Source organism: Tasmannia lanceolata, unplaced genomic scaffold, assembly GCF_043159265.1.
Source record: "Tasmannia lanceolata isolate RefF3 unplaced genomic scaffold, GAP_Taslan_0.1 ptg000008l, whole genome shotgun sequence".
In the NCBI taxonomy this organism is placed as follows: Eukaryota; Viridiplantae; Streptophyta; class Magnoliopsida; order Canellales; family Winteraceae; genus Tasmannia; species Tasmannia lanceolata.
The window spans coordinates 5,580,393-5,605,199 of record NW_027518685.1 but is presented as its reverse complement, the minus strand read 5'-3'; the positions used below and the strand labels follow the sequence as shown (position 1 = coordinate 5,605,199).

The 24,807-nt window shown below is 38.1% G+C and overlaps 2 protein-coding genes across 2 annotated transcripts; both read right to left on the bottom strand.

Moving 5' to 3' along the window:
* Positions 1 to 837: 837 nt before the first annotated feature.
* LOC143884081 (uncharacterized) lies at positions 838 to 13,945 on the bottom strand. The gene is made up of 7 exons (XM_077387469.1): positions 13,575 to 13,945; positions 11,510 to 11,650; positions 11,046 to 11,411; positions 9,458 to 9,703; positions 6,571 to 6,663; positions 1,888 to 2,088; positions 838 to 1,242 (listed from the first exon to the last, which is right to left on the bottom strand). The coding sequence occupies exons 1-7, from the start codon at positions 13,881 to 13,883 to the stop codon at positions 1,027 to 1,029; spliced, it is 1,572 nt and encodes a 523-aa protein (XP_077243584.1). The 5' UTR covers positions 13,884 to 13,945; the 3' UTR covers positions 838 to 1,026.
* Positions 13,946 to 16,949: 3,004 nt separating this feature from the next.
* On the bottom strand, positions 16,950 to 20,910 carry LOC143882605 (uncharacterized). The gene is made up of 3 exons (XM_077386073.1): positions 20,369 to 20,910; positions 18,869 to 19,284; positions 16,950 to 17,916 (listed from the first exon to the last, which is right to left on the bottom strand). The coding sequence occupies exons 1-3, from the start codon at positions 20,817 to 20,819 to the stop codon at positions 17,032 to 17,034; spliced, it is 1,752 nt and encodes a 583-aa protein (XP_077242188.1). The 5' UTR covers positions 20,820 to 20,910; the 3' UTR covers positions 16,950 to 17,031.
* Between the last annotated feature and the right edge of the window lie 3,897 nt (positions 20,911 to 24,807).

The following is a 24,807-nucleotide window of genomic DNA, read 5'->3' as shown; positions in this document are numbered from 1 at the left end:
TTATTGGAGCAATCAAATCTCGTACTAGATTGGAAATTTTTTCCCTACAGTAAATCGACTCCCCATGTGTCTATCTCTCTCCTCTTTCTCTCTCTAACCTAGAGGAGAGAGAAAGACACATGGGGGAGTCGATTTATCAATTTGGGGAGTCGATTTATCACTCCCCTAATAATAATAACCTTTTTTAAGGGTTGGTAACCCCATTTTCTTCGGCAAAAGTTTTTAAGTAAATATTTTTCACAAAAAAATAACAACCCATGCTTATTTAGGCCATGTTTGTCAACCATGAAAATTTATTCCATGAAATATTCGTGGTCCAACTGTGTCAGAAGGGCTGAGAAGGAAGGAGATGGAGAGAATTGAGCAGGCAGGAGTAGATAAGGTATCTTAAATAGGTATTTACTTTTCACAAGTTTTTAGGCATTTTGACGCCTTATCTACAGAAGGAGTAGATAAGGTTTCAAAATGCCTAAAAACTTGTGAAAAGAATATACCTATTTAAGATTTATTTTTATTTTTTTGTTTTCCGGTTTTAAGAGCTTTCCTCCCATCACTCCCACTCAAGTCAAGTCTCTCCATCTCTCACATCTGGCCCCACAAATATTCCATGGAATATGTTTTCATGATGGACAAACTGTTTTATCTTTTTGCTGAAAAATTCACTGAAAAAACTTTTAACCACAAAAAAAAGAAAAAAAAAAGCCAACCATCATTTTCATATGAATCAATACCTTCTACAGGTCAAGCTAGTTCAAAAGAAGCGACATGAAATATTAAGAAATGCCATTACATTTAGGCCCTGTTTGTTTTGGATTAGTAGAAGAGAGGAATGTAATCTGTCCCTGTAAACTAGAATTTCATATGCCTCATTTTCTTTTAACTGTAGTGTGTTAGATTAAAAGAATTACAACTGGCCACAATATGCCTTACAATTAGCTTCTTCATATTGCATTTAACAAGATCTACACAAACTGAGTTAACAGTTCAACAAACTTGTATACAATATGGACAGAATATCAAACAGCTTCAGCAATTGTTCAACCTCTTGTACTTTGGGGGTAGAGACGGGCACCTCTCGTTCATGTGCGGGTATGGATGCATGGTATTGTATTCTGGCAATTCCATCCGATACTTGCCCCGAATTTGACAGAAAGGAAGCTCGACGTTGTCACCTTGGTTGCACCATTCTGGCAGGTGGGTCAGGTTATCGTCGAATAACTTGAGCATATAAGCATCTTTTATCTGCGCTTTTGAATAAATTAGCAAGTGTTGTAAATGGACAATGAACAGTGCAGATTAGGGGTCAAGCAAATGACCCAAAAAATTCCATTGTTCTAATAGACATGACCATTACTTTTCCCAAACGTCTCGGTTTCCAGGAAGAATCAGGACAGCTGAATTTTCCAGTCTATTTTTTTCAATGACTCTTTCCATTCTAAAATATGGAAAATAAAGCGCAAGTTGTTGAATAAAATCACCAGTAAGACCTTAAAAATATCTGATCCACTTAGTCGCTGTTTGTTTTGGATTTTAAGAACCAATTGCGAGTCCAAAACTGATTATTGGACTCAAATTTGCATTTAATTTTGGGTCCAATCATCAGTTTTGGACACAATCGGCTCTCAAAATCCAAATTAAACAGCGCCTAGAGTATAAACGTAGCTACTTAGGTAAAAAGAATTGTGTATAAACAATTACTCATACTAGCAAAGACCGGGAGGTCACTAGTGTGAAATTTTTGTTTGAGCTTGTTTGAGCTTTGAAACACATATGCTGCAGAGGAGTTTCAGGTCAAAGTAAAGAAAACATATCTTTTGGATGGTAAGGGTGTCTCAATCGTCACTAGAAAAGATAAAGGCTCTTTCATCACTTGAGAGATAAACTTACCGTGAATTCGGTGACTTGAATAGAGCTGGCAATAGGATCAAAAAGCCCCGCACGCTTATACATTTCAAGAACAAAGGCGATGCAAGAAGTTGAATAGCCATCAGTATAAAGCCAATCATCCTGTTCAGGGATCGCCAGCAATCTATCGAAAGATAAACCACGACTTTCAGTTTCAACTAGTATATCAGGTAGATCAAGGCCCTGCAGAAAACACATAAATCTATTATTTCAATGTTTTTGAAGAAATTTATTACTTCTAGAATCGAAAGAAACACTAATTTGCTACAACAGATCATGATTAAAGTGTGAATCCCGTGTGCCCTTTTTAGGAAAGGAATAGATTTTATTCACGTAAATAACGATTTACATATACCGAAACAGCATCCAAGGAACATGCTTAGATGCTGATATTACTAAAAAGCATAATTAACTAACAATATGGAAACCTAATAGTCGCACCCCCTTGGTTTGAAAGCTGATCATGTTACTAAACTGTTTTCTGATTGACTGTTCATAGTTTTTTGGGATTTGTAACAGCCTTCAGCAGTTAATTGAAGAAGTGAAAAATAGAGGGTGACCTTATTGAAAGGAATGCATAAATCATTCCCTTAAAAGAAAGAGACTAAATTGATTTGTTCTTTTAAAGAAATAATTGTAATTCAGTGAGGTAGTTGATTGTCCTGTTAAGTTTAAAGTTTAAACACATATCGTTCTGGTCTAAACTGTTTACAGAAGTCTCCATTTCCTTAAAAGTGAAATGAAATGCCTGCTACCACTTTGCCGCTTTGGAACCCATTAACTGTATCATTTCTATGACTATTATAACTATTATGTTGCAAATACTCATATTTTAACCTAAAAACCATTTGGGCAATTAAAACAAAACACTACATATAAGATCATATGCAAATAATTTCGAGGTATCCAAAGAGGCCCCTAAATTGCATATCCAGTTACATTTATGAATGACAAACAAGATTTTAAGAAAAATCAGAGGACGGTCCTCTGCAAACGCATGGGAATGACCCGGACCCCAAATGAATAATAGTAGGTGCAGAGAGAAAGCATCAGCAAATCAATAACCACTGAAAATGAAGAGGACCCCGCTTTCTATGGTTATTTTGATGTACAATAACAGAAAAATGCACAGTACAAAATGACTTGTCTATTGCAGAGGTTTCTGCAACAGTTAATCCCAACATTCTTCTAAGTTCTAACCAATATGATTATTACACAAGCCACCAACTTTAATCTCATTAGTAGGGTTGCAACTCGGGTCGGGCGGGTCGGGTTTTCCAATACCCAACCCTACCCGAGAAACTATCTCGGGTCGGTTCGGGTTAAAAGAAAACCACGATTCATAAACCCGGCATAACCCGAGATAGTTTCTCGGGTTGGTCAGGTTGGGTCGGGTTTTTTACAGAATTCCTTAATTTTACAATGTACAAACAATAACATACATGGTCATACAGTACATAGATTTTTCACTTTATGTGAATATCCCACAATGCAAAGGTATACCTTGAATGGCCTATCAATTTCTATGGTTCTCTCGCAAGCCTTAAGAACCAAGTAACATTATATGGATCATCCTACATTACTTTTAGTTTTTCCTATAATTGGTTCTGTTGCAAGAGCTGCTTCGGTAATTCTGATGCATTTCAGAGCTTCATCCTTGTTATCCCATCTATGAAAAATCTACCTCCTAAAAAATCTCGCTCAAGCTAACAGTTTGGCAGTGGAAATAATCGAAACCCAAGTTCAACAAACTGCACAAACCTCAAATCCCAAATCCTACAAATTCCATAAGTACATTATTTTGCGTGGAGTCCAAAAATGGCAAACCCCAACATAATACCCAAACTGATATCAAAATTCAATAAAATTTTAGAACAAGTAAATTTCAAATGAAAACCAAGAAAGATCAGTAAGAGGAACTCTTCAAATACCTTTCCAATAACCACATTGAACCCTGAGAACATGTATACCCAAGGTTGTAAATTTCGACCGAAATCCGAAATTTCGGACAGAAATTTCGGGTTTCGGTCAACCCCGAAACCAAAATTGTATATACTCGAAACGTTACCATATTTCTACGACATTTCAAAATTTCGATCGAAATTTCGTTTTCCTAGAAATTTCAGCCGAAATTTAAGGAATTTCACCATAAAATCTAGATTTTTTTATATTATTTAATACTTCCCCGAAATTTCAGCCGAAATTGCAGAAATTTTGGCTGAAATTTTCTATGAAATAAAATATAATTTTATTAGGTTTCGTGGATTTCGCCTGAAATTTTGGAATGGTTTCGGTGAGGACCGAAACGCTTATTAAAACCGAAATTTAAAACGTTGTGTATACCACAAAACCTCCAAAATCCCAATGAACAAATTAGGTTTTCCCATAATCAATCAATGTAAAAAACCTATTTTCCACTAAAAAAATTGAAGAATCCAAACCCCAATAGAGAAAGTAACTAGGATTTCGCCATACTCTCTGTTTATACTCCATCGGTCCATCCAATCACTCATATAACATGGTTCTCAAGTCGTCTCAAACCAAGGTTGCAAGATCGGGAATCGAAGGTTCCCGGGATGGTTGGAAGCGGGAATCGTGAAGTCGCCGGAGAGTCGTCAGGGAATTGTTGGGGAATCGCTGGGTAGTTGGGCATCGCCAGGGAATCTCCGGGGAATCGCCAGAAAATCGTGTTTCACATAACATTAAACCGCGGTTCCCAAAAGTAGAAATCGGATTTCCGGGGAATCATAAACCGCGATTCCCAAAAGTAAGAATCGGGTTTCCGGCGAATCCGAACCGGGATTCCCAGTTTTTCGGGATTCGAGAAGATTCCCGTTTCGAATTCGAGAACCGGGGAATCGAGGTTCCCCCCACTCCCTGGGAAGAATCCTGCTTCCTTGTCTCAAACACCCAACTCTCAAAAAAGACATCTACTCATGTATGAATAAATCTGAAACCGGCGGCCAAACCATCAATCTATCAAACCATCGATCTATGCATGAATAAATATGAAACCATGACTCAAAAAAGACATGAATCCAATTCCATTTAGGGTTTAATCATCAAACCAGCCATATCTGTGGTTACGAGATTTGCGAACATAAAAAATGTAGTGGCAAAATTCTCATGAGACTACGACCCTTTTAGAGTGTGAAAAAGAAGTTATAGGAGAGAGAGAGAGAGAGAGAGAGAGAGAGAGAGAGAGAGAGAGAGAATTGTAAGGCGACAGAGGGAAAGTGGTCTCGTAAATACCAGTTTCTATTTTTACTATTTTTCTAACATTATCCCACTTATCTTCTTTGTTTTGTTAAAATAAAAGAGAATGGAAGTCGGGTCGGTTCAGGTTTCATGCCTTTAAACCCGACCCTACCCGAGAATAGCTCGGGCTTTTGAATGTCAAACCCCACCTTTTTAAACCCGACCCATGGGTTTTTCGGGTTGGGTTGATGCGGGTTGGGTAAAACCCAACCCAAGTTGCAACCCTACTCATTAGTGATACCAGTTGAAAATCATGCATATACTCAACTCAACTCAACTAAGCCTTTGTCCCAAACTAGTTGGGGTTTGCTAATGAATCCTTTAGAAAATTTTCAAGAAGGTGAGAGAACCTACCCGGCTCAAATTGACTAAGTTGGGTTGGGTTCGTCCACATGGATCATTTTCTTCCATTCTCTCCTATCCAAGGTCATGTTCTCTGTTATGTTCCTAGCCATCAAGTCTTTCCTCACTGTTTCTACCCAAGTTGTTTTCGGTATGCCCCGGCCTCTTTTTACTCCATCAACTTGGCACGAGTCACTTCTTCTCACTGGAGCATCCAAAGGCCAAAGTTGGATATGCCCAAACCATCTTTTTTTTTCTTTTTGAAACTTGACAGAAATATATTAAAATCATACGAGGGATACATGCAAGGGGGACCAGTAGTCCCCCTAAGTATTACAGCGTATGAAAACCTGGAAGGTAATTCCAGGCATGGTTTGAAATTTCGACCGAAATCCGAAATTTCAGATTTCGGGCAACACCGACACCGAAATGGCCGAAACGTACAAAATTTCGGTCGAAATTTCGGAAATTTTGGTAATTTCGGCGAAATTTTGGACAAAATATTAATTTTTAATTCCTTTACAAAATTTCAGCCGAAATTACCGAAATTTCGGCCTAGAAAACCGATATTTCGCCCCTCTTTACCCAATTTCGTCCAAAATTTCGGGATTTTGGCTGAAATTTTGGTTTCGGCTAGGTCCGAAATTTCAAACCATGATTCCATGTCCGAGAAAAACAAAAAGGAAACTGTAAAACCAATGATTAGCCCTCCCAATCTTCCTTTACATCCGCCCATACAGGTCTAAAGACCACCCGACCCGACCACGATATGCCCAAACCATCTTAAGCGATGCTCTCTCATCTTCTCCTCAATAGGTGCCACCCCCACCTTTTTACGGATGCCTTCATTTGAAAATCATGCATATGTAATACATTAATTAAAATAGGTGGCTGTGTTGTCATCAATATATAATTATCTTCAGGAGAGATGTTTAATGGAAGGTAATCTCTGACTCTCTGTATCAACCAGTCTTGATAAAACTATCAGTAAGAATTTGATGAACTGAATGTCTTTCAAAAAACAAGAATTAGATGAACTGAATATGAACGGTCAAGATCCAATACCTGAGTTCCAAGTCGCTTGTTCAAGGCTTCATTCCACATGTTAGCAGCATATGCTGGCTGGATGTGATTCCACATGGTCATAACAGAAGCAACCTGTACAGTAAGAGCTATGCATTAACCAAAAGAATGAATGTACAATATTGAAGCACTAAAAGGCAGTAAATCAGTGGCGGAGCCAGAATTTATGCATAAGGGGGCAAGCTTATACAGGCTTATACATAAGGGGGGAATGCCTTCAAATTTTAAAGGGGACTGGGCCCCAATTGAGTTGGGCCTATTAAGGATTTGGCCCAACTCAACAGGGGCAACTGTCCCCCTTATGCTACATGTAGCTCCGCCCCTGCAGTAAATGACAGAAAAATATGCCGAATATATAAAGAGTTCATTACTTTTTTCATCTCAAAGCTTTCATATCACAACTACAGTTGCTAGGGCTTACGAAACTGAAAGACCTGATACATAAAAACAGCCAAAAGGTCCTAGCCTATAGCCTATACAGATTGCAAGACAAGCCAAGACATACAAATGAACAACACTACATATATAAGATTGTCAAGAACAAGCCCCCTCTCCTAGGTGGTCTCTGCCTCCTCTTGGGTTCGTTAAGTTGAATTTTGTTGGATCTAGATTGAAGAACCCGGATCCTGGGCCCTGCTGGGATTGGGGGTCTCTTTCGAAGGTTGTGAAACTCGAGGGGTCTCCATCCAGATTTAGCAAAAGATGCATTGGAGCATGATAGGATTCTGCTCTTAAACTTACTGTTCACTAGTCCATATGATTTATGTAGGGCTTCAACGACTTCTAACACTTGTTCTTTCACACAAGAAACAATAGAAATCAGTAGTTCCGTTTCAAAACCAACGAAATATTATTATGAATTGTACTTGGTAAAACTATCTTCTAATGCTTTATCGAGAGAGAGAGAGAGAGAGAGAGAGAGAGAGAGAGAGAGAGAGAGAGTACAATCCGTTATTTTTATACAAGTTTCCAGTATAAACTAAGCAGCTAGTTTTTTGGCTTAGTCTTACAAGTCCGACTTGTAGTTGTTTTTCCAAGTCCTACAGAAATATCCTTTCAGAATCTATAGCCTGCAACCACAAGGTCTGCCTATGACTCATGATAGAGACTGACTCACTTCATCATAGACGGCCATAAAAACAAATGGTTGCAAGATGGATGGGCCGATTTAAGAGTTTCAAAGAGGGTTTAAGAGAATCTCATGAAAGAATAATCAGAGTCAAATGGAGGTAATGTTATAGATGAAAAATTCTAAAGAAAGCTCGTCATGTTCAATGTACCACATTTTCACTTTATCAGGCTACCAATATTTAGCCTACCTTCCAATATTTAGCAAATCTCTGTCATCTAAGGTAAGGCATAGGAAGTCCCACTCAATCCGGTTTACCTACTAAAAATAACAATAAATCGTGTAATTTAAACTAAGATACCTATTAGCTTTATTATAAAGGTCATGATACCAATTTATGATGAATGTAATTCTCAAAACCATCAAAATTCAAGATTTTATATAACTGAAATTTTTGTGAATTCCAAGAAAAATATATTTAACTGCAGAACTCTCGAAAAATGAAGAAACATCATGCAATAGAAATTTTGTGAGCCACCAACCTATTTACAACTAATGTTTTCTTCAGTAAAGATGGTTACATCTCTCCAAACACAAATACTCGTAGTCTACTTCAGTTCTTAAAACAAAATCTAGCAAAGAACTGAGGCTTACTGCAGAAAAAATATCACAGCTACTAACCTAATATAAATGACAGATCTCAGTGCTTACAGTCAAAACACGGTTTAATCCAGGTTAATTACAGCCATAAATTAGCCTTTCAAACCCCCGTCAAAATCTGTAGCAAAAGGTCTTCTAGATGGAAGCTTTCTACTCCAAATCCCTATAAGAGAAAAATAGCAAAGCTGCACAAGAGCAAAGAAAAGAACTCCCAAAACCCTTTCTCATTTAACTTTCAAAATTTTCCTAAAGTGGGCTTTAGGATGATATTTATATCTCTTCCACCTTGACATCCAGTTTAAATCCTTAACCCCAAGAAAATAATACTAGAACACTTTCATTTCCAAAAAAACCACAACATAATAGAACACTTCAACAGAATGAAGTGTGCCCTCTACTTATTACAACTTAAAACACATTAAAACATAACATGTGGGCCCTATCAACTTGACTTAACTAATAGGCATAAAAGACATGTGAGCCCTATCAACTTTACTTAACTAATAGGCATAAAAGACATAAAAGAAAGTGGACCCTATCACTTAACTAAACACTTAACTTTTAAAAAAGAAAAGACACCACCACTTTATTGAATATACGTGAATAAAACATGTGAAATTGTGCATTCCTAAAACTTGTATTTCTAATTAGTCGTGAAGTCTTCTTTTCTACTTATAATCCTTATCTATATTAACCCTTCCTCCTTGATCTACTACAATCATGCTCTTTCTATGTACTTATTGTTTACTTCCAATGAGGCTTACTATATACTTCATGTTGACTTTAAATGACGTTTTCCAGACATATTCTCTTTATTTTCTTAAAAAAATTTCACTTCTTACATTTTCTCTTTTCTAAACCCCTCGCCTCTCGCACTCGCTTCCCACTCTGGCAAGAGACAAACATGTGCCACATACAAATGCTACTCTGCATTTTGAGCATACAATGACAATATAAAATAACAAACACAATAACTGAGTGACCAACAAGTTTATAAAATATTTTTAATCTTAGTAGCATACCAGTCATTGTTACTCCAAAAGAAACATGCTAATATAACATATGGAAAGTGTAGACATCTGTGGTTCTACTCAAGTTAGTAAAGAAAGTGTTGTAAGAGGATTAAAATCACATCATTACCAAGTGTGAATCCAAGGGTGGTGGGTAGTTCCCGTCCACAGTATCTATCCAACTAAATATCATATTATGATAACCATAAGGTTTGCCTGACATGCTTTTTGCGTACTCCCAAGCTGCAGATGCATTAAATTTTGCCCGCACATCAGGATGTAAGGGAAGCAATGCAATTTGAGGATTAGAGTCATCTTTTGTCAGCTCAAAGTTCCACCACTCATCCCATGGCAAAAGAGCAATAATGTCTTCCCCCTGAGGACATGATAAAAAGGACACTAGGTCATTGGCAATTTAATATTAATTAAAAATGCCAATCCCATTGTCATGCAAGTATAGTGATAAATATTAGCACCCCAAATTTCAAAACCCTTCTGACCAGAAAGGGGGCCTTAAATATGAATGTGTGAACATGAACCAAATCACATTATTAATTGACCAATAATCTGCTTTCAATGCATATTTAGTAAGTTATATTCTTGTCCATATCGAAGCCTTCAAGCATAATTTTGCTGTTTGAATCGATAATTTGTGCACTACATTAGGTAATGTAGTAGAACCACAATAACAAGGTAAAGGGCTTAAAATGTTAGGATTTTACAACTAAAGAGGGTAAAATCACTGAAAATATTACTTAATCATCACCCGAGTTAATGGTTTTACAGGGAATTAAAAAGCTTCATATAGTTTTGGCTCATTCTCAAAGAAAAGAAAAACTCCAGAAAAACTAAGGGATACAAATTGTGAGAACGGCACAAGGTATATTAAGTCAGCCTACACAAAGGGACCAAATAATTTGCAAATGAAATTGATGTTAGGGTCAAACGTTATTCTGGAACAGTTGTTGAGTGTATCCTTAAAGTTCCTGGGACAGGCATCGAACAAGCATAGACACGTTAGATGGATAGAAATTAACCAACATGTGCTAAAACCAAAAAGATCACAAACTGAAACAAAAAGAATGCATCAAATGAAAGGCATGAAGAACTTGAGCAAAGAGTCGCTTGTAAATAAAGACCACATCCATCAAATAAAGCAATCAGTCTGCTGAATCAATGTAAACTATACACTTACAATTAGTTAGAGTAACCCAAAGTTTTGTTTATTTTCTTTCTTGATTGCTAGTAACAATTATAAAATGATAAACATTTTGATATTGCCACACAGAGTTTTACTTGTACAAGCAGGATGCCTGGTTTAGTTTTCACACGATAAAACTTCCAATCTTAAGGAATACAATGTGGAACACATCGTTAATGTTCTGTCTAAAGCTTCAAATTTGATACCAATCTGTAAATTTCATGAGCATTCCTAAATACAACTCAACTCAACTAAGCCTTTGTCCCAAACTAGTTGGGGTCGGCTATGAGCATTCCTAAATAAAATTGTATATTTCAGTAAAAGCAGATAAGTTTCGATTTATGGTTATCAGTATGCCAAGGTCATGTGAGAATGTAGGAATTGGTATGGAGCCAGTTTTCCTCAATAAAGATATTAAAAAAATAGCTAATAAATATTGGGACAATATCAGAACTTTTTTTTTTTTTTTTTGAGAAGGTGATAATATCTGAGCTTTTGACAACCAACATTGTATTACCTTTTCATTTTCATGTCCAGACTCTCCAACCCAAAGATTTCCTTCAGAATCCTTCAAGCAAACTGCTGTATGACCAGCATAAGCTCCAGTAACCCACTTCTCTAAAGTCTCGAAACCACCCCACCGTCCACGAATTTTTGATATGACTAAGAAATCTCCTGAGTGAATATCATCAACACTAACATTTGAAACCCAAGGCTGGGGACGTTGTTCAAATGTTGCCCCCATGTGATTCTTGAGGAAAGCAAGATTTGAACTCTCACCCCATCCAGTATTTGAAAATAAAGGAAAGACGTCCCACAGAGCTTGAAGGGTTCCCAGCATCCCAGATTCCATGAGGAAGACAGAAACTCCATTATGTTTCACCTAATAGACAGAAAGTAAAGTAGAGAACTTCAAATGCATTCTTCGTACAGAAATTGGAGCTGATAGTAAATAGTCAACAATTGGGAATGGCAACTAACGTATTCAAGCTCAGCTTCTGATTCCCACTCCTTGAAGTCTAAGGTATGCTCTCGAGCCAAGATGTAGTAGTCCCATGTCACACGGTAGGGTGTTGCAAAAACATAGAGATCAATACATGTCCAACTGTGAGCATTGCTAGCCTGAAAGAAATAGAAAATTTTGATACATCCTTTTGACAGATATAAGCCTTGCGAGTGTGACATAGAAAGCATGGTTTGGGGGGTGTAAAAACACAAAAAATGATATGATAACATCTCATTCTTAAACGGAGGGATTGGGCAATTAAGAACTGCAAAAGAAGGTCAAAAACATATTCACTAACAAAAAAATTGTATTTCTATAGGACACCACTCTGATTAAAAAAACAGGAAATTCACCTTTTGATACACCTGGACTGGCTCATATTTTGACACTAAAATCAAGCAAACAAGCACATATCCTAATATATGTACTATTAAGACTTACGAGAACTGCCAGGCACAAAAAAAGGAAAATGAAAAAAAATAAACAATAATTGATTCCATTATTTTAGATGCTTGCAGAAAATTTTCAAACAAATACATAAAAATAATTAGGGTAATAGCAATAAGAACAATTTCTTACCAGAATTAGGGTAATAGCAATATGAGCCAATTTCTTACAAGAGTGAATTGTATCTTGGTCTACCAACTATTGGAAAGAATTGACTGTTGGATAGTTTGTTTCCTACATATCATATAGAGCAAAAAAAAAACACATAATTGAAAAAAAAAAGCAGGAAAATCCTACAACAAGGAGCACAAAGTACTCAAAAGACACATAATAGAAGGTTTTTTTTTTTTTTTGGTATTGTTTTGAGAAATCAACTGTTTGGAACTCTCGAACTGCAGGTTGGCTCGACCTTTTGAACAATTTTACAAACTTTTCAGGATTTTCAGTTGTGTGATCGTCATGTATTTATTCAAAATAAAGGATTTTCCATTTCTGGATGAATCATGGAATTACTTGGCCCATGGCGTTGATGGAGCTTTCTGGTGATGGAGGACTTTTGTAACGAATAAAATCTGCTGCACTCATTAACCAGAAATGCCATGTGAAGAAGAAGGATATTAGGAAATTCCTTGATGGTATATATATGTGAGCGAAAGAGAAACAATGGCTGATGATGAGTGAGGAGGTACTTTATGTGGGTTCCTTGTTTTTCGGCAATGCATGGTTTGTAAGGATGTCATGATGGAGGACGGAGTGACCCAGATTTTTTCCATTTTACTCTTAACTTTCCTGGATCAAGAGTATTGTGTACCCAAAAAGTCAAACGAATCCTTGAAGCCAAAAGACCCAGAAATTCAATTCCTCCTTAACAATACCTAAAAGCCTCCGTAAAGCTCACCAAACCCAAATACCCAATAGTTCATTCCCTCCAAAATTAGTAAAAAAACCCCACAAAAAATCAAACCAATAACAACATCCAAACCTCAATTAAGCCCATGAAGACAAAGGAAATTAAGACGAAAAAAACATATCCAATTTCTCTAGAATTAGCAAGAAATTTCCGGAATATACGCCAAACCCAGAAATCCAATTCCTCCTAAAGAAGACCCAAAAAACCTCCAAAAGGTCACCAAACCCAAATACTCATTCCTTCATTCCCTCCAAAATGAATTTTAAAAAAAGAAACAATGAAAGTAGAAATCCAGATAATACAATTTCCGTAAACTTGGAAAAATAAACATTCAACTACTCGAATAAACCCATGAAGATAAAACAAAGGAAAAATTAAAAAAACACCCTTATCCAAATTCTCCAGAATTAGCAAGAAATGCTCCGAATATAAACCAAACCCAACTACTTATTGTCAGAGAATAAAATGACCGTTGGATGGTTGGTTATTCGATTAGTAATTATACTTAATTAAGTAACTAGATTAAATTTTTATATAAACAAACAATAGGGCTCTTTGCAATTCGTCAAAGAAATCCAAGATTAGTGAAGATTTTCAATATGTATCCCTTATTTCTCCAATTCATCCAATCTCAATAAAAACAAGCCAAATGAATTTATTTATTTTTGTAATTTGGTTCTGACCTTGATATGGAGTGTGCCTCCACCAAATTGGCTTGAACTTTTGTTGTGGAACTCAATCCATACTGTGTTGTTATAAAAACAAGCACCCTTCCATTCGAGGGAAGCGTTTGAAGAAGAAACAGCTCCAACAAAAGAAGGAAGGAGATCCACTGCGCTATGGAGAGAGTTTAGCAAAGGCCATGAAACTTGCCTTGGTAACAAAGGGAGAATGTCTTTGGGATGAAAGGGCACTTTCAAATCAGACCCATATGAGAAAATTAGTCCGAATAACACAAGGAAGGAAAAGATGCGGTGGTATTTTGCTTCCATGTTCTTGTGAGAGAGAGATTTCTCACTCCCTTCTATTCATTTGTGAGGTTTCTTGATAGCTTGAAAAACGGTGGAAGGTAATTTTACGAAAATGCCCTCGTACTTTGTTGAGAACACTTTTTTATAAAATGACAGAACTACCCTCAATATTAGATGATATTTTTCTTAGATGATCCTAAGAGTGCAAGTTTGGCTGACCCGCCAATAGCCCGAACAGGGTCAAGGCTGAATTTTCTAACTCTGAGGGCGGGTCAGGGTTCATTTTTTTTTTACCCTGACTCAGGTTGGGCGGGTTTTGGGTTAATGCCTCGGGTACCCTGACCCGGCCCGACCCTGAGTTTTCTATTATAGAATTGAACCATCTATACATGTTTCTTTTGCTAATGTTTTCTATTATCTTGGATTGATGTTTCTTTATATTATTATTATTAATTGTCTCTGTTGCCCGCATGTTGCTGAATTCATATTGTTTTATTTTGTTCCCTTTCTCTGTTTATTGATCATTTTGTTCCATATGATAAGTGGTTGCTTTATTTTTTGCACTCTTAACAAATATTTGTACTAGGGTCAATTAGGGCCGGCCTGGCCTGGCCCTACCCAATCAGGGCGGGCCAGGGCCAGCATAATACCCTGTAGGGCGGGTAATCGGTTGAGGTTTTCCGGCCCTGACTCAGGGTCAGGGCCGAGATAATGGGATCCAGGGTTGGGCTAGGGTTTTGAAAAACCCGACCCAACCCGACCCTGTTGCAGCCCTAGATGATCCTATAAAGACCAAGACCCCTCAAGGTTAACGAATTTAATGTCGGTAGACTCCTTAGGCCCTATTCACTATTTACTTTGAGAATTGATTTTGAGCCCCCAAACTGATTATTGGAGTAAAAATCAATTCTCAAAGCCAAATTAAAACGAACAAGGCTTTAGAATTTTTTTAGATGACATGATCTTCAGGTTTAATTGTTTTTTTTTTTTTTGCATTCCATTTATAGGTGAATCAGAATAAGAATCAAAGTAGAGCACCGATTCTGATTGATTCTACAACTCAAGTGCAACATTAGAGTGGTGGTTGCCGTGGATTTATGGTTTTATTGCTACAATGGGTATGCCTTAAGAATATGAGAAACGCATCATTCCGTAGGTATTTACACACACACACACACACAAAAAACGAACGGAAGGAGAAGAGAAAGAAGAAGTTAGAACTCCCTAACCGTCGGGCTCTTTCCTAACAGACACTTTATGGGCCCACATGAGCCAAGATGACGTGATCAGGTTTGTTGATCTGAGCAGTGATAACAAATTAAGCCCATCACCGTCGGACTCTCCTTGATCGGATGATCCATCAAGCCTTATTTATGGTTTCTCCAAGAAAATTAATGGGAGGATGAGATTTTATGTGTGGGCCCGGATGAAACTTCTCATTTGCTTCCCTTGATAACGAAACTGTCAAAAGATTCTATGAAAATCATTAGACGTTCAAAAAAATTTCTGTTGAAAATGAAGGGTTCTTTCGGTTTAAGAGTTTTATCTTTTCTATTTAAGAAAAAATTTCCATAAGATGTCACAATCCTAAGCTAGTCCATGAAATGAACGATGAGTCTCTTTCTTGATTTTTCATGTGGTTTAGATGATAGTTAGGAAAAAGTTGCAAGCCACCTAACTCGGAAGGGTGTGGCTCTTTGGCGTAAAGTCATGAGTTTGCTCCCCAGTGACGAGCGTTCGAACCCCCCTTGTTTACCCTATGTCCGTGGTCTTCCGGGTGCCTGCGTGCATTCCTAGGGAATAGTCCCGCCCCACGAAGTGGGGTGAGGATACCCTATGGTACCCAAAATAAAAAAAGTTGCCGGGCACCCAAAAAAACAAGTGGGACGGAAAAATTCGGGTTTAATAGGATACTGGTTAAACTATATTTACTTCATTTTTGTCCCTCGAAAAAGAGATTTTTTATGGTGCCCCCTCTGGCATGCTTACCCCCATATTTGATCCAACAGCAGCCTCTTAAAAACTGTGCTGATGTTGGATCAAATATCAAGGGCAGTGCCTCTTACACGAGCAGGCACCGGCACCATATAATTTCTCCAGGAAAAAAAAACCATTTTTACTTCATTTTTGCCATTAAAATTTCAATTTTACTTCTTTTTATAACCAGTATTGTAATAAACCCGAATTTTTCCGTCCAACCCATGCATTGGGTGGGGCCAACCAATTTACCTCATGTTTTGATGGATTGATGGAGTGGGTCCCACGAGTAGCACCCTAGGGTGGCCCACCATTTTACACCTCATGCTTTAATGAGGTGAGGCCTGTGTTTGACACCCATAGCATGGGCCAAGAATGCTAATGAGCTCTGTAACTCTATTTTTAGGCTTGTCAATGGACCCAAACTGTCTGATGCTGGGATCCGAGCGTTAATGAACAGGATTTGAGCACGATGGCCCAAACTGTCTGATGTTGGGAAATTAGGTCCTACATACTCAGTGTATGTAGGACCTAGGACACACCAATAGACGGTCCTATTTGAAATTCATCGTGACTCAGGAAATTAGGATCAAAGGAACTCCAAAAAGGACCCGGCTGATAAGGGATTAGAACGGATAGTGACCAAAACATAGGATCAGATATAGGCGGATCCGATTCAAATCCATTTACACCCCTATGACCTGAGTATCTAGATTGGCGTCATTATAAATATAAGGTCCCTCTAAATTTCCTTGTAATCAAACAATGAAAAAGTAGGAAATGTGAAACAACCAGTTACTCCAAAAGCTTAAGCTGTTAGAGATGATTTTATTTAATCTTTTATACTGTATACTCCCCCTCACTTGTGGCCCCACTTTTTAGGGTTGGCCCGCGCAACGCACATGTGACCCCTCTTTTGGGTTAGCCATTACAAGTGGATTTTTAATATGAGGACCTTTGCTCTAATACCATGTAAAACAACCAATTACTCCAAAAGCTTTAGTCGTTAGAGACAGCGTTATTTAATCTTTTATACTTTAACAGGAAATTCTAGATTTGCCTTTCAAATTCTCCACGAAATTTCTATTATGCAAACAGCTAAAGATTAAATGCAGATAATAAGAAACCTTTCAATTGCATCATTGGTGTCCAAAGAAAGAAATAATTGCATCAATGTAAAACACGTACATAATTAACATGTGTGATATGCAGTCTTTCTAGAGCTCTCCATATCCGAGTCACCAGAATCTGAGCCTCCTTCAATCTCTTCCTTCTCCGTCCGCAGATTTCTACTCTCAATCTGTTCTTTCTCTTTCTTTTGATGAATTACTTTCCTAGATCTTTTCCCTTTCCTCCGCGGCATTCCCTCTCTACGTTGCTTCGAGGATCTTTTCGATTCCGATTTCTTTATCAAACACTTTGCCAATATCACTCCCAAACAAATAAGAACAGACCCCAAGCTCCCAACTCCAATTGCCAAGAAAGCCACTTGTATCCAAGTCACCCCTCTGCAACTCGGCATGATCACCCATGTCCCAGCTCCATAAGCAAAGCTAACAGTACCAATTAAAATGGCAAAAAACACTATCAAGTCTCTTCCATTTTGTACCCCCTCACTGTGCTGCTCAAGCTGAAGTCTTCCTAAACAACTCAAAGCTTCTGAGGATATCACAAAATCCTTCTTTGTTAGTGGTAATTTGGTTGTTTTATGCACTTGTAGCAATCGGGTCGGCGAATGCTTGGTGCCATTGAGAGTTGTTAATCTGTTGCAGAGTTCATTGTGGAGCTCAATTTGATTTTTTCTGTGAAGCTGGTGAGGAGGTGAACATTTTGGAGATTCAGGAATTCTATTCACTGATGGTGAAGGCCCCATTTGATCACTTTCATGGAGATTTACCAGGGATTGGGGTGTCAATTCACTGCTTCTTTTTCCTCCTACTCTTTCTAGCATTTCTATGAGCTGAAGTGTGATAGAGTTTTTGTTGGTAGCTCCGTAGAGGAGGTCAAGGGCTGTGAATCCATTGGTGTTCAGAGCATTGACTTTGATTTTTGTTTTATTGACCAGGTATTTTGCCATCTGCTCACAAATTCATTCAATAATCAAATGTAAAAATATTAAAAAAATGCATATGCAAAAGAAGTCTTCTACTTTGCTTTATCTGCAAAAAGAGTCTCCTAGTTTGACAATTTGAAAACAAAGCCAGCATATTTGAGGGAATTTTGCAAATAAGGTCATGCCATAAATTTGTCACCAAAATACCCATGAAAATACTCTTACTTTGCTATCCACATATATGAAAAGAGGGATTTGCTAGAGACCATCGCAGTAGGCATTTCATAGGCCGGATGTTGAATGAGAGAGCAGCCACATAGGCTCACTTTTCAACGGATTTTGTCTTATTCATGAGGTGGCTGCTCTCTCATACAACAGCAGGACCGCTAAATGCCTTTTCCGATTGTCCCTAGCAAATCCCATGAAAAGATGAAAATTACATGTAAAAAGATCAAAATATTCGATACGCTTCCATCAAAGTAGGTGTAAAATAAAGGGCCTCACCCTGTGCATAGGCTCGGGTAGATATCATGGGACATATCCCATCAAAACATGAGGTAAAATAGCAGGCCCCACCCGATGCACGGGTTTGAGTTGAGTTGGTGGGACTACCCTATCAAAACATTAAAGGGCCCATCCCATCAAAGCATATCAAAGCATGAGGTGTTAAATGATGGGCCCCATCCTTTGCATTATCAAACCATATTGTTGAGTGTTATATGTGGATATTTTGATATTTGTAATATAAGAAACTCTACTTATTTTGGTGAGAAATTTATGCAATGACCTGATTGGTTAAATCCCTCAAATGTGATGAGACTATTTGTAAATTGTCAAACTAGAAGACTCTTTTCTTCATTTGCAAAAACCCCTATTTTTAAAGCAGGTAAATAATCATATTTAACTTTGAAACAGCATATTAACGTTACACTTAAATTATTTTTCAGAGGTAACAAGAGAGGTGGAGAATTCATACCTTTGGGAGTCTTCTCTCAGTTGCAAGATGTAAGACAGTGTTGCCATTGCCGTCCGGCAGGTTTATAAAGTTGGTTATGCTGACGGTCTCCGCTAAATACTTGAGGGCGTAGTACTGGTTATTCGCAACGCTTAAGTGCAAGATCGTCTCTCCTTGTTTTGTCAGCTTGCGAGCGGAGTCGAGATTTTTCGAGAGGATTTCATTTAAGACGGAGACTTTACCTCCGATCGCCGCCAAATGAAGAGGTGTTCGTCCATTATCGTCCGTTAAAAGGCAAAGATGGCAGTCTATCCTTAGAAGCTGTTGTGTTACGGCCAAGTGCCCCTTGGCTGAGGCTAGGTGCAACGGAGAACATCCTCTTGAATCTAATTTCGATGCGAATTCAGGCCCAACTTTCAGTATTTCTTCAACAATATCTGCACAGAAGTTGCTCTGTATTTCATTTCTTAATACATTTTCTTTGGGAATTTCAATTTGCAGACCATTGATCTGATAGCTGGAAGAAAGTTTCCCGAGAGTGCCTATAATACAACTAGCATTCTTGGCCCAAGACATGCATGGGTCTAAAATAGTGGCCCAGCCCCATCAAAACATGTGTAAATCAAACTAATTAATAGGGCAAAACCAAATTTGCAAAGGGCGGCAAACCCGAATTAGTAGTAGTAAAACCTATCTAGCAAGAGAAAATCTTTTCCAATAAAAATTGGGTTTCTTAGGGAAAAAGCTAATGACAAAAGAAAGAAACATGCTTAGTATAGATTATTATGATAGATAGATAGATAGATGGGGCTGCTCACTATAGAGATAGCAAGCTGGGGTTTATTTTATCGTTGAATAGACTTGCTATTATCTATGCATGTCAACCTTTCTTCTTGGATAAAATAGTACCACCACAAGATTAATGAACAACGGACAAGATCATTTTAAGAAAACATTTAACCATGAAGGAAAGTCAATCTAGGAACAGGCAATGGCTGACAACCAATAAGGCATCCAAAATCTTCTTTGCAGCCTAGAAGAAGAAACTGGTGAAAGATTGAAAGTGGCTCTCACATGATAAAAAATACCCAAATTGTGGAGAATTTGCCCTGTACAATAGCTAACGCTTTTCACTTTGAAGTTTAGAGCTTTGAAGTTTAGAGGAATAAAGGAGATTGAGAAAGGGAAAAGAAGAGGGGCGTCGGCAGGGGCGGAGCTGCATGTAGCATAAGGGGAAGCTGCCCCTGTTGAGTTAGGCCAAACTCCTTAATAGGCCCAACTCAACTGGGCCCAGCCTTATGTATAACTTCGCCCCCCTTGTGTATAATGCCCTGGCCCCGCCACTGGGCGTCGGCCATCGGGTTTGTTCGGTATGAGGGGAGTCTTCGGACACAATACCCATGATTTCTGAACCTGACCCAGGATATTTTCGGGTCAGGTCCCGACCCAAGTAGTAACTTTATCTTTAGTAATTTTATGACTAAATATAGAAACTTTAATCAGTCACAAAAAATTTAAAACCTGAATATCCCATGGATGCAGCAACATGGAGAGAAGTGGAAGGACTATCCTGTTCCGCGACAAGAAATTGAGGCTTGTTCAAAAGGCGCTTCACCACGTTCTTGTGCCCGCGACTACAACCTACATAGAGCGCGCTCTCATTATTGCAATTAAGCATATAAGCAATCCATGGATCAGTCTCTAGCAACATCCTTAGCACCTCAACATGACCTTCACGGCATGCTTCATGCAAAGGCGTCTCCATCTTCTCGTTCTCCATCGACACCATGTCCGGCCGAAGTCTAATGATCTCCGCTACCAATTCCAAGTGGCCGAGCCTTGACGCTAGGTGTAATACCGTGCTTCGCAATGGACGTGTAGTTTGTTCGAGAATGTGTTTGTCTTCTTGGATGAGACTGAGGAAGGCGGCAACATCGCCTCTCAGGGAAGCTCTGTAGAACCTCCGATCCATTCCTGGTCTTAGAGTTCAGGAAGAGTTGAAGTTGCATTGGTAGGGATGTTTGAATGATGGGAGAAAAGTTAAAAGGAATTGCGATATGTTCAATGAGTTGAGAGCGACTAAAATGTGTCTTCCTAGAAGCTCTCTTGTTATATAAATAAAGAGCTTTGCCAAAAAGCCTTGACTTGACCCATTGATTTTTCTAGTTTTATTTTCCTCGATGATTCCACAACAAAACAAATGACCGTGGTTGTCGATTTTGTGGACTACGGGCCCGTTTGGATTCCCCTTTGGATTTGGATTTGGATTTGGAGGTGAATTTGGATTTTTAAATCCACAAGATTTACAAATTCCTCATGTTAGTGTAATCTTTTGGATCTATAAGTCATTTCTGCGAAAGGTTATTTATAAATCTAAATCTGACCCGTAATGAGTTAAAATGACCAAAATATACCAAAAAGTGTTAAATGACTCAAGTACCCACATGACATTAAAAACTGATCAAAATACATCGTATTAGGTAAAATGACTAGAAAACCCCCGTCAGGCAAAATGACCGAAATACCCCTATACCATGTAAAAATGATAAAATACTCTCGAGTCGTGCAAAATGACTAAAATACCCTTATGATATAAAAATGATCAAAATAACCTCATACATGATAAAATGACTAGAATACTCCAATATGATGGAAAATTACTAAAATACCCTAGATCAAGTAAAAATAACCCATGGCTCATAAAAAATTGACTAAAAATGGATAAAAATGATAAAAATACGCCATATTAGCTAAAATGACTAGAAATACCCCTATACCATGTAAAATGACAAAATACCCCCGAGTCGTGCAGAATGACTCAAATACCCTTATGACATAAAAATGATCAAAATAACCTCATATAGGGTAAAATGACTAAAATACCCCAAGATCATAGAAAATTATCAAAATACCCTTATATCAAGTAAAAATGACTTATGGCTCATGAAAAATGACTAAAAATACCCTAATGAGATAAAAATACGTCATATTAGGTAAAATGACTAGAATACCCCCGGGTCATGTAAAATGACAAGAATACACCTATACTGGGTGAAAATGACCAAATACCCTGAGTCATGGAAAATGACTAAAACACCCTCATGACATAAAAAATGTTCAAAATACCCCATACAGGGTAAAATGACTAGAATACTCCTGGATCATGGAAAATGGCTGAAATGCCCCTATATCAAGTATTTTAGGGCTATTTGGTTTTGTTAGATTTCAAATTCAAATCCAAAGAGCATCCAAACAAAAAAAAAATTAGATTTGAAATCCAAATCTATAAGTGGTCATCCAAACGGCATTATTTATAAATTTGTGAATTTTAAACTTCTTGATTTCAAATCCATGGATTTTGAAAATCCAAATTCACTTCCAAATCCAAATCCAAGGGGTATCCAAACGGGCCCTAAGTGTCGGCTGACATATCTACGCTGGAAGGGGCCAATATCAAATTTTTAGCCTACATAGCTCTATATATTGAACTATAATGTAGGGTGATCGGGGCCATTGGTTTGGAAGCAAACAGATGGTCCTTAACCTTCAATGAAGAATGGTGTGTGCGTGTGCGGGGGAAGTATAAGTGTGTAAGAGTGTGTGTGTGTGTGGGGTGGGGGGGTGGGGAGTGTTCATTGGCACCATTGACATTTGCAAGGTTGTGAAATTAGGACCATTGATTCAAATGCGAGATTCTACCAGCACTGGATAAGTTCGCCAATTGCAACAGACATGTCTGGGCGACTGGGCCGTTTGGATACATGTATTTAACCCTAAATTTTATAGGGGAGTGATAAATCGACCCCATATATCTTAAATCGTCCCCTTTTAACGTAAAATGCTAGGGCACATGAGTTGTCCACCTGCACGGCGTTTAACAGCAGGTGGCAACTTTATTCAACGCCCTAAAGTTTTACATTAAAAAAGGGTCGACTTAAGATATATGGTTGTCGATTTATCACTCCCCAAGCATGAAATGTTTTTGGTGGGTCCCACAACTAAAAAATGCAATGCCAATCGTCTAGTCTTCATTAGCTAATTTTCTCTTTTAAGCCGTTTAGTTTAGCAATTATCCTAGTTTATTCTTGATTCAAAACTTTGTTTGGATGTGCCATGACTTAACTTGACCCTTCCTACTGAACTCTCACAATCCTAATCATCCGATTATACTGGAAATGAACGGCTAAAAAATTGGCAGATAACACATTCCCGGACCTATCACCACGTTAGATGTAGGGGGGAGATTTATAGCAGACAGACCATTCAGGTGGTCCACCAACTACCTTCCTTTTCTCATTATGATTGAGAGAGAAAGCAGCTAGAATTGCAGGAAAGGGGGTACTAGTTGCAGATAGTTACCTCCCAGAGTAGTGGTGTAAGCATTCAATAGAGAGGCGACAAGCATTGGAGTTACCTCGAACTTACCTTGTAGAATGGTAAATAATGGTTGGCTGTTGACCTCCTAGCGTAGCTATAGGGACTGTCATTATCAATAGAGATTTAAGAGAGGAGAGAAAGAGAGAAAAAAACATTATTCCCAAGATATCCAAGCAAAAAATCACGTTTTGTGGTTTTTAGATTAGATTAGGAGACACGGATGACACATCAGCAGATAAACAATGATTAACCAAGAGACATCCCGATGATTAACCAACAGGCATCCCAGCTGGTATTCGATTTCAATGCTATATTGACAACCAAACAAAACCCAAATGCCAAGCAAAACCCCTAAGCTATCTTAGCTTTTGTGCATGAGTGCACCCACAATCTTGGAGTGAACCCAGTGTGGAGGATTGAACTATTGAACTGAGGAACCCAAGGTCCTTGCTTCACGGAGCACACACGATAGATATGGATAGATGGGAAATGATACATTCGCCCCGTTTTCTTCCCCGAGCCACCTCCTTTTATAGTTTTATTAGTGCAAAAAGATTGGCCATAAATACACTAGAAGGCGTAGGGAAGACAAGGGGGATAATATATCACTCCCTTCTGGATTTTATTTAACTGGAGGTGTAGGATTTGCAACACTTGGACTTAAAACTTCTCCGGCATGATAAGTTAAAAGAGAGGGTGTCAATATCAAAATACGGGTAGTAAACATCACTACCAAAAGTAAAGGGAAATGATTTCGGCGCTCCAATGTTTTGATAAACATGCGCCGCGTAGTGTTTAAAGGACTTTAAGAGCTTTCAGAGAACTGTAATATTCCTCTGACAACCCTTTAATGGTACACGAAAAACATGGGAGCGCATGTTTATCAAAACACTGGAGCGCTGAAATCATTTCCCAAAGTAAATCTTTAGAAAAAGTTACCAATCAAAAGAACAAATGGGTCCATCTAATGTAACCGTTCATCTATTTAACTCTCATATGGTTCGTCATGCCCTAGAGAACTATCCATCTAATGTAACCCTTCATCTATTTAACTCTCATATGGTTCGTCATGCCCTAGAGAACTATCCATCTAATGTAACCCTTCATCTGTTTAATCCAAGCAAAAAAATCACTTTTTGTGGTTCTTCAGTGGGATTGGATTCCAATTGGAAGGATGATCCTTCCATATTCTTGTTTCCTTCTTCAATGTGGAGTGTCCCTTCCTCCATGGACTCTCCAATGTATAATATGTATTCATTTTACTTTATTTTCTATAAACACTATAATATGTACATGTGACATGTGTATATCATCTCGAACGTTCATTTTTAGATATCCAATGTGTGCTGAGTGACACTCTTTTTTACGGGCGTCAATAGATGATGTATCGGCCACGGTTTGTTTGGATCCCTTACCAGTCGCACCCTTTTTCAGTGTGCTTTTTGGACTACCATATGAATCTTGATCACGCGCGGTCCTATCGGTCCACTTTGAATCGGACCATCAATCAAAGTGTCCTAGGTCCTACTAGTTTAGCAAAGCATTAAGAGCTCAACAAAGAGGTAATAATGGCCTTCCAAACA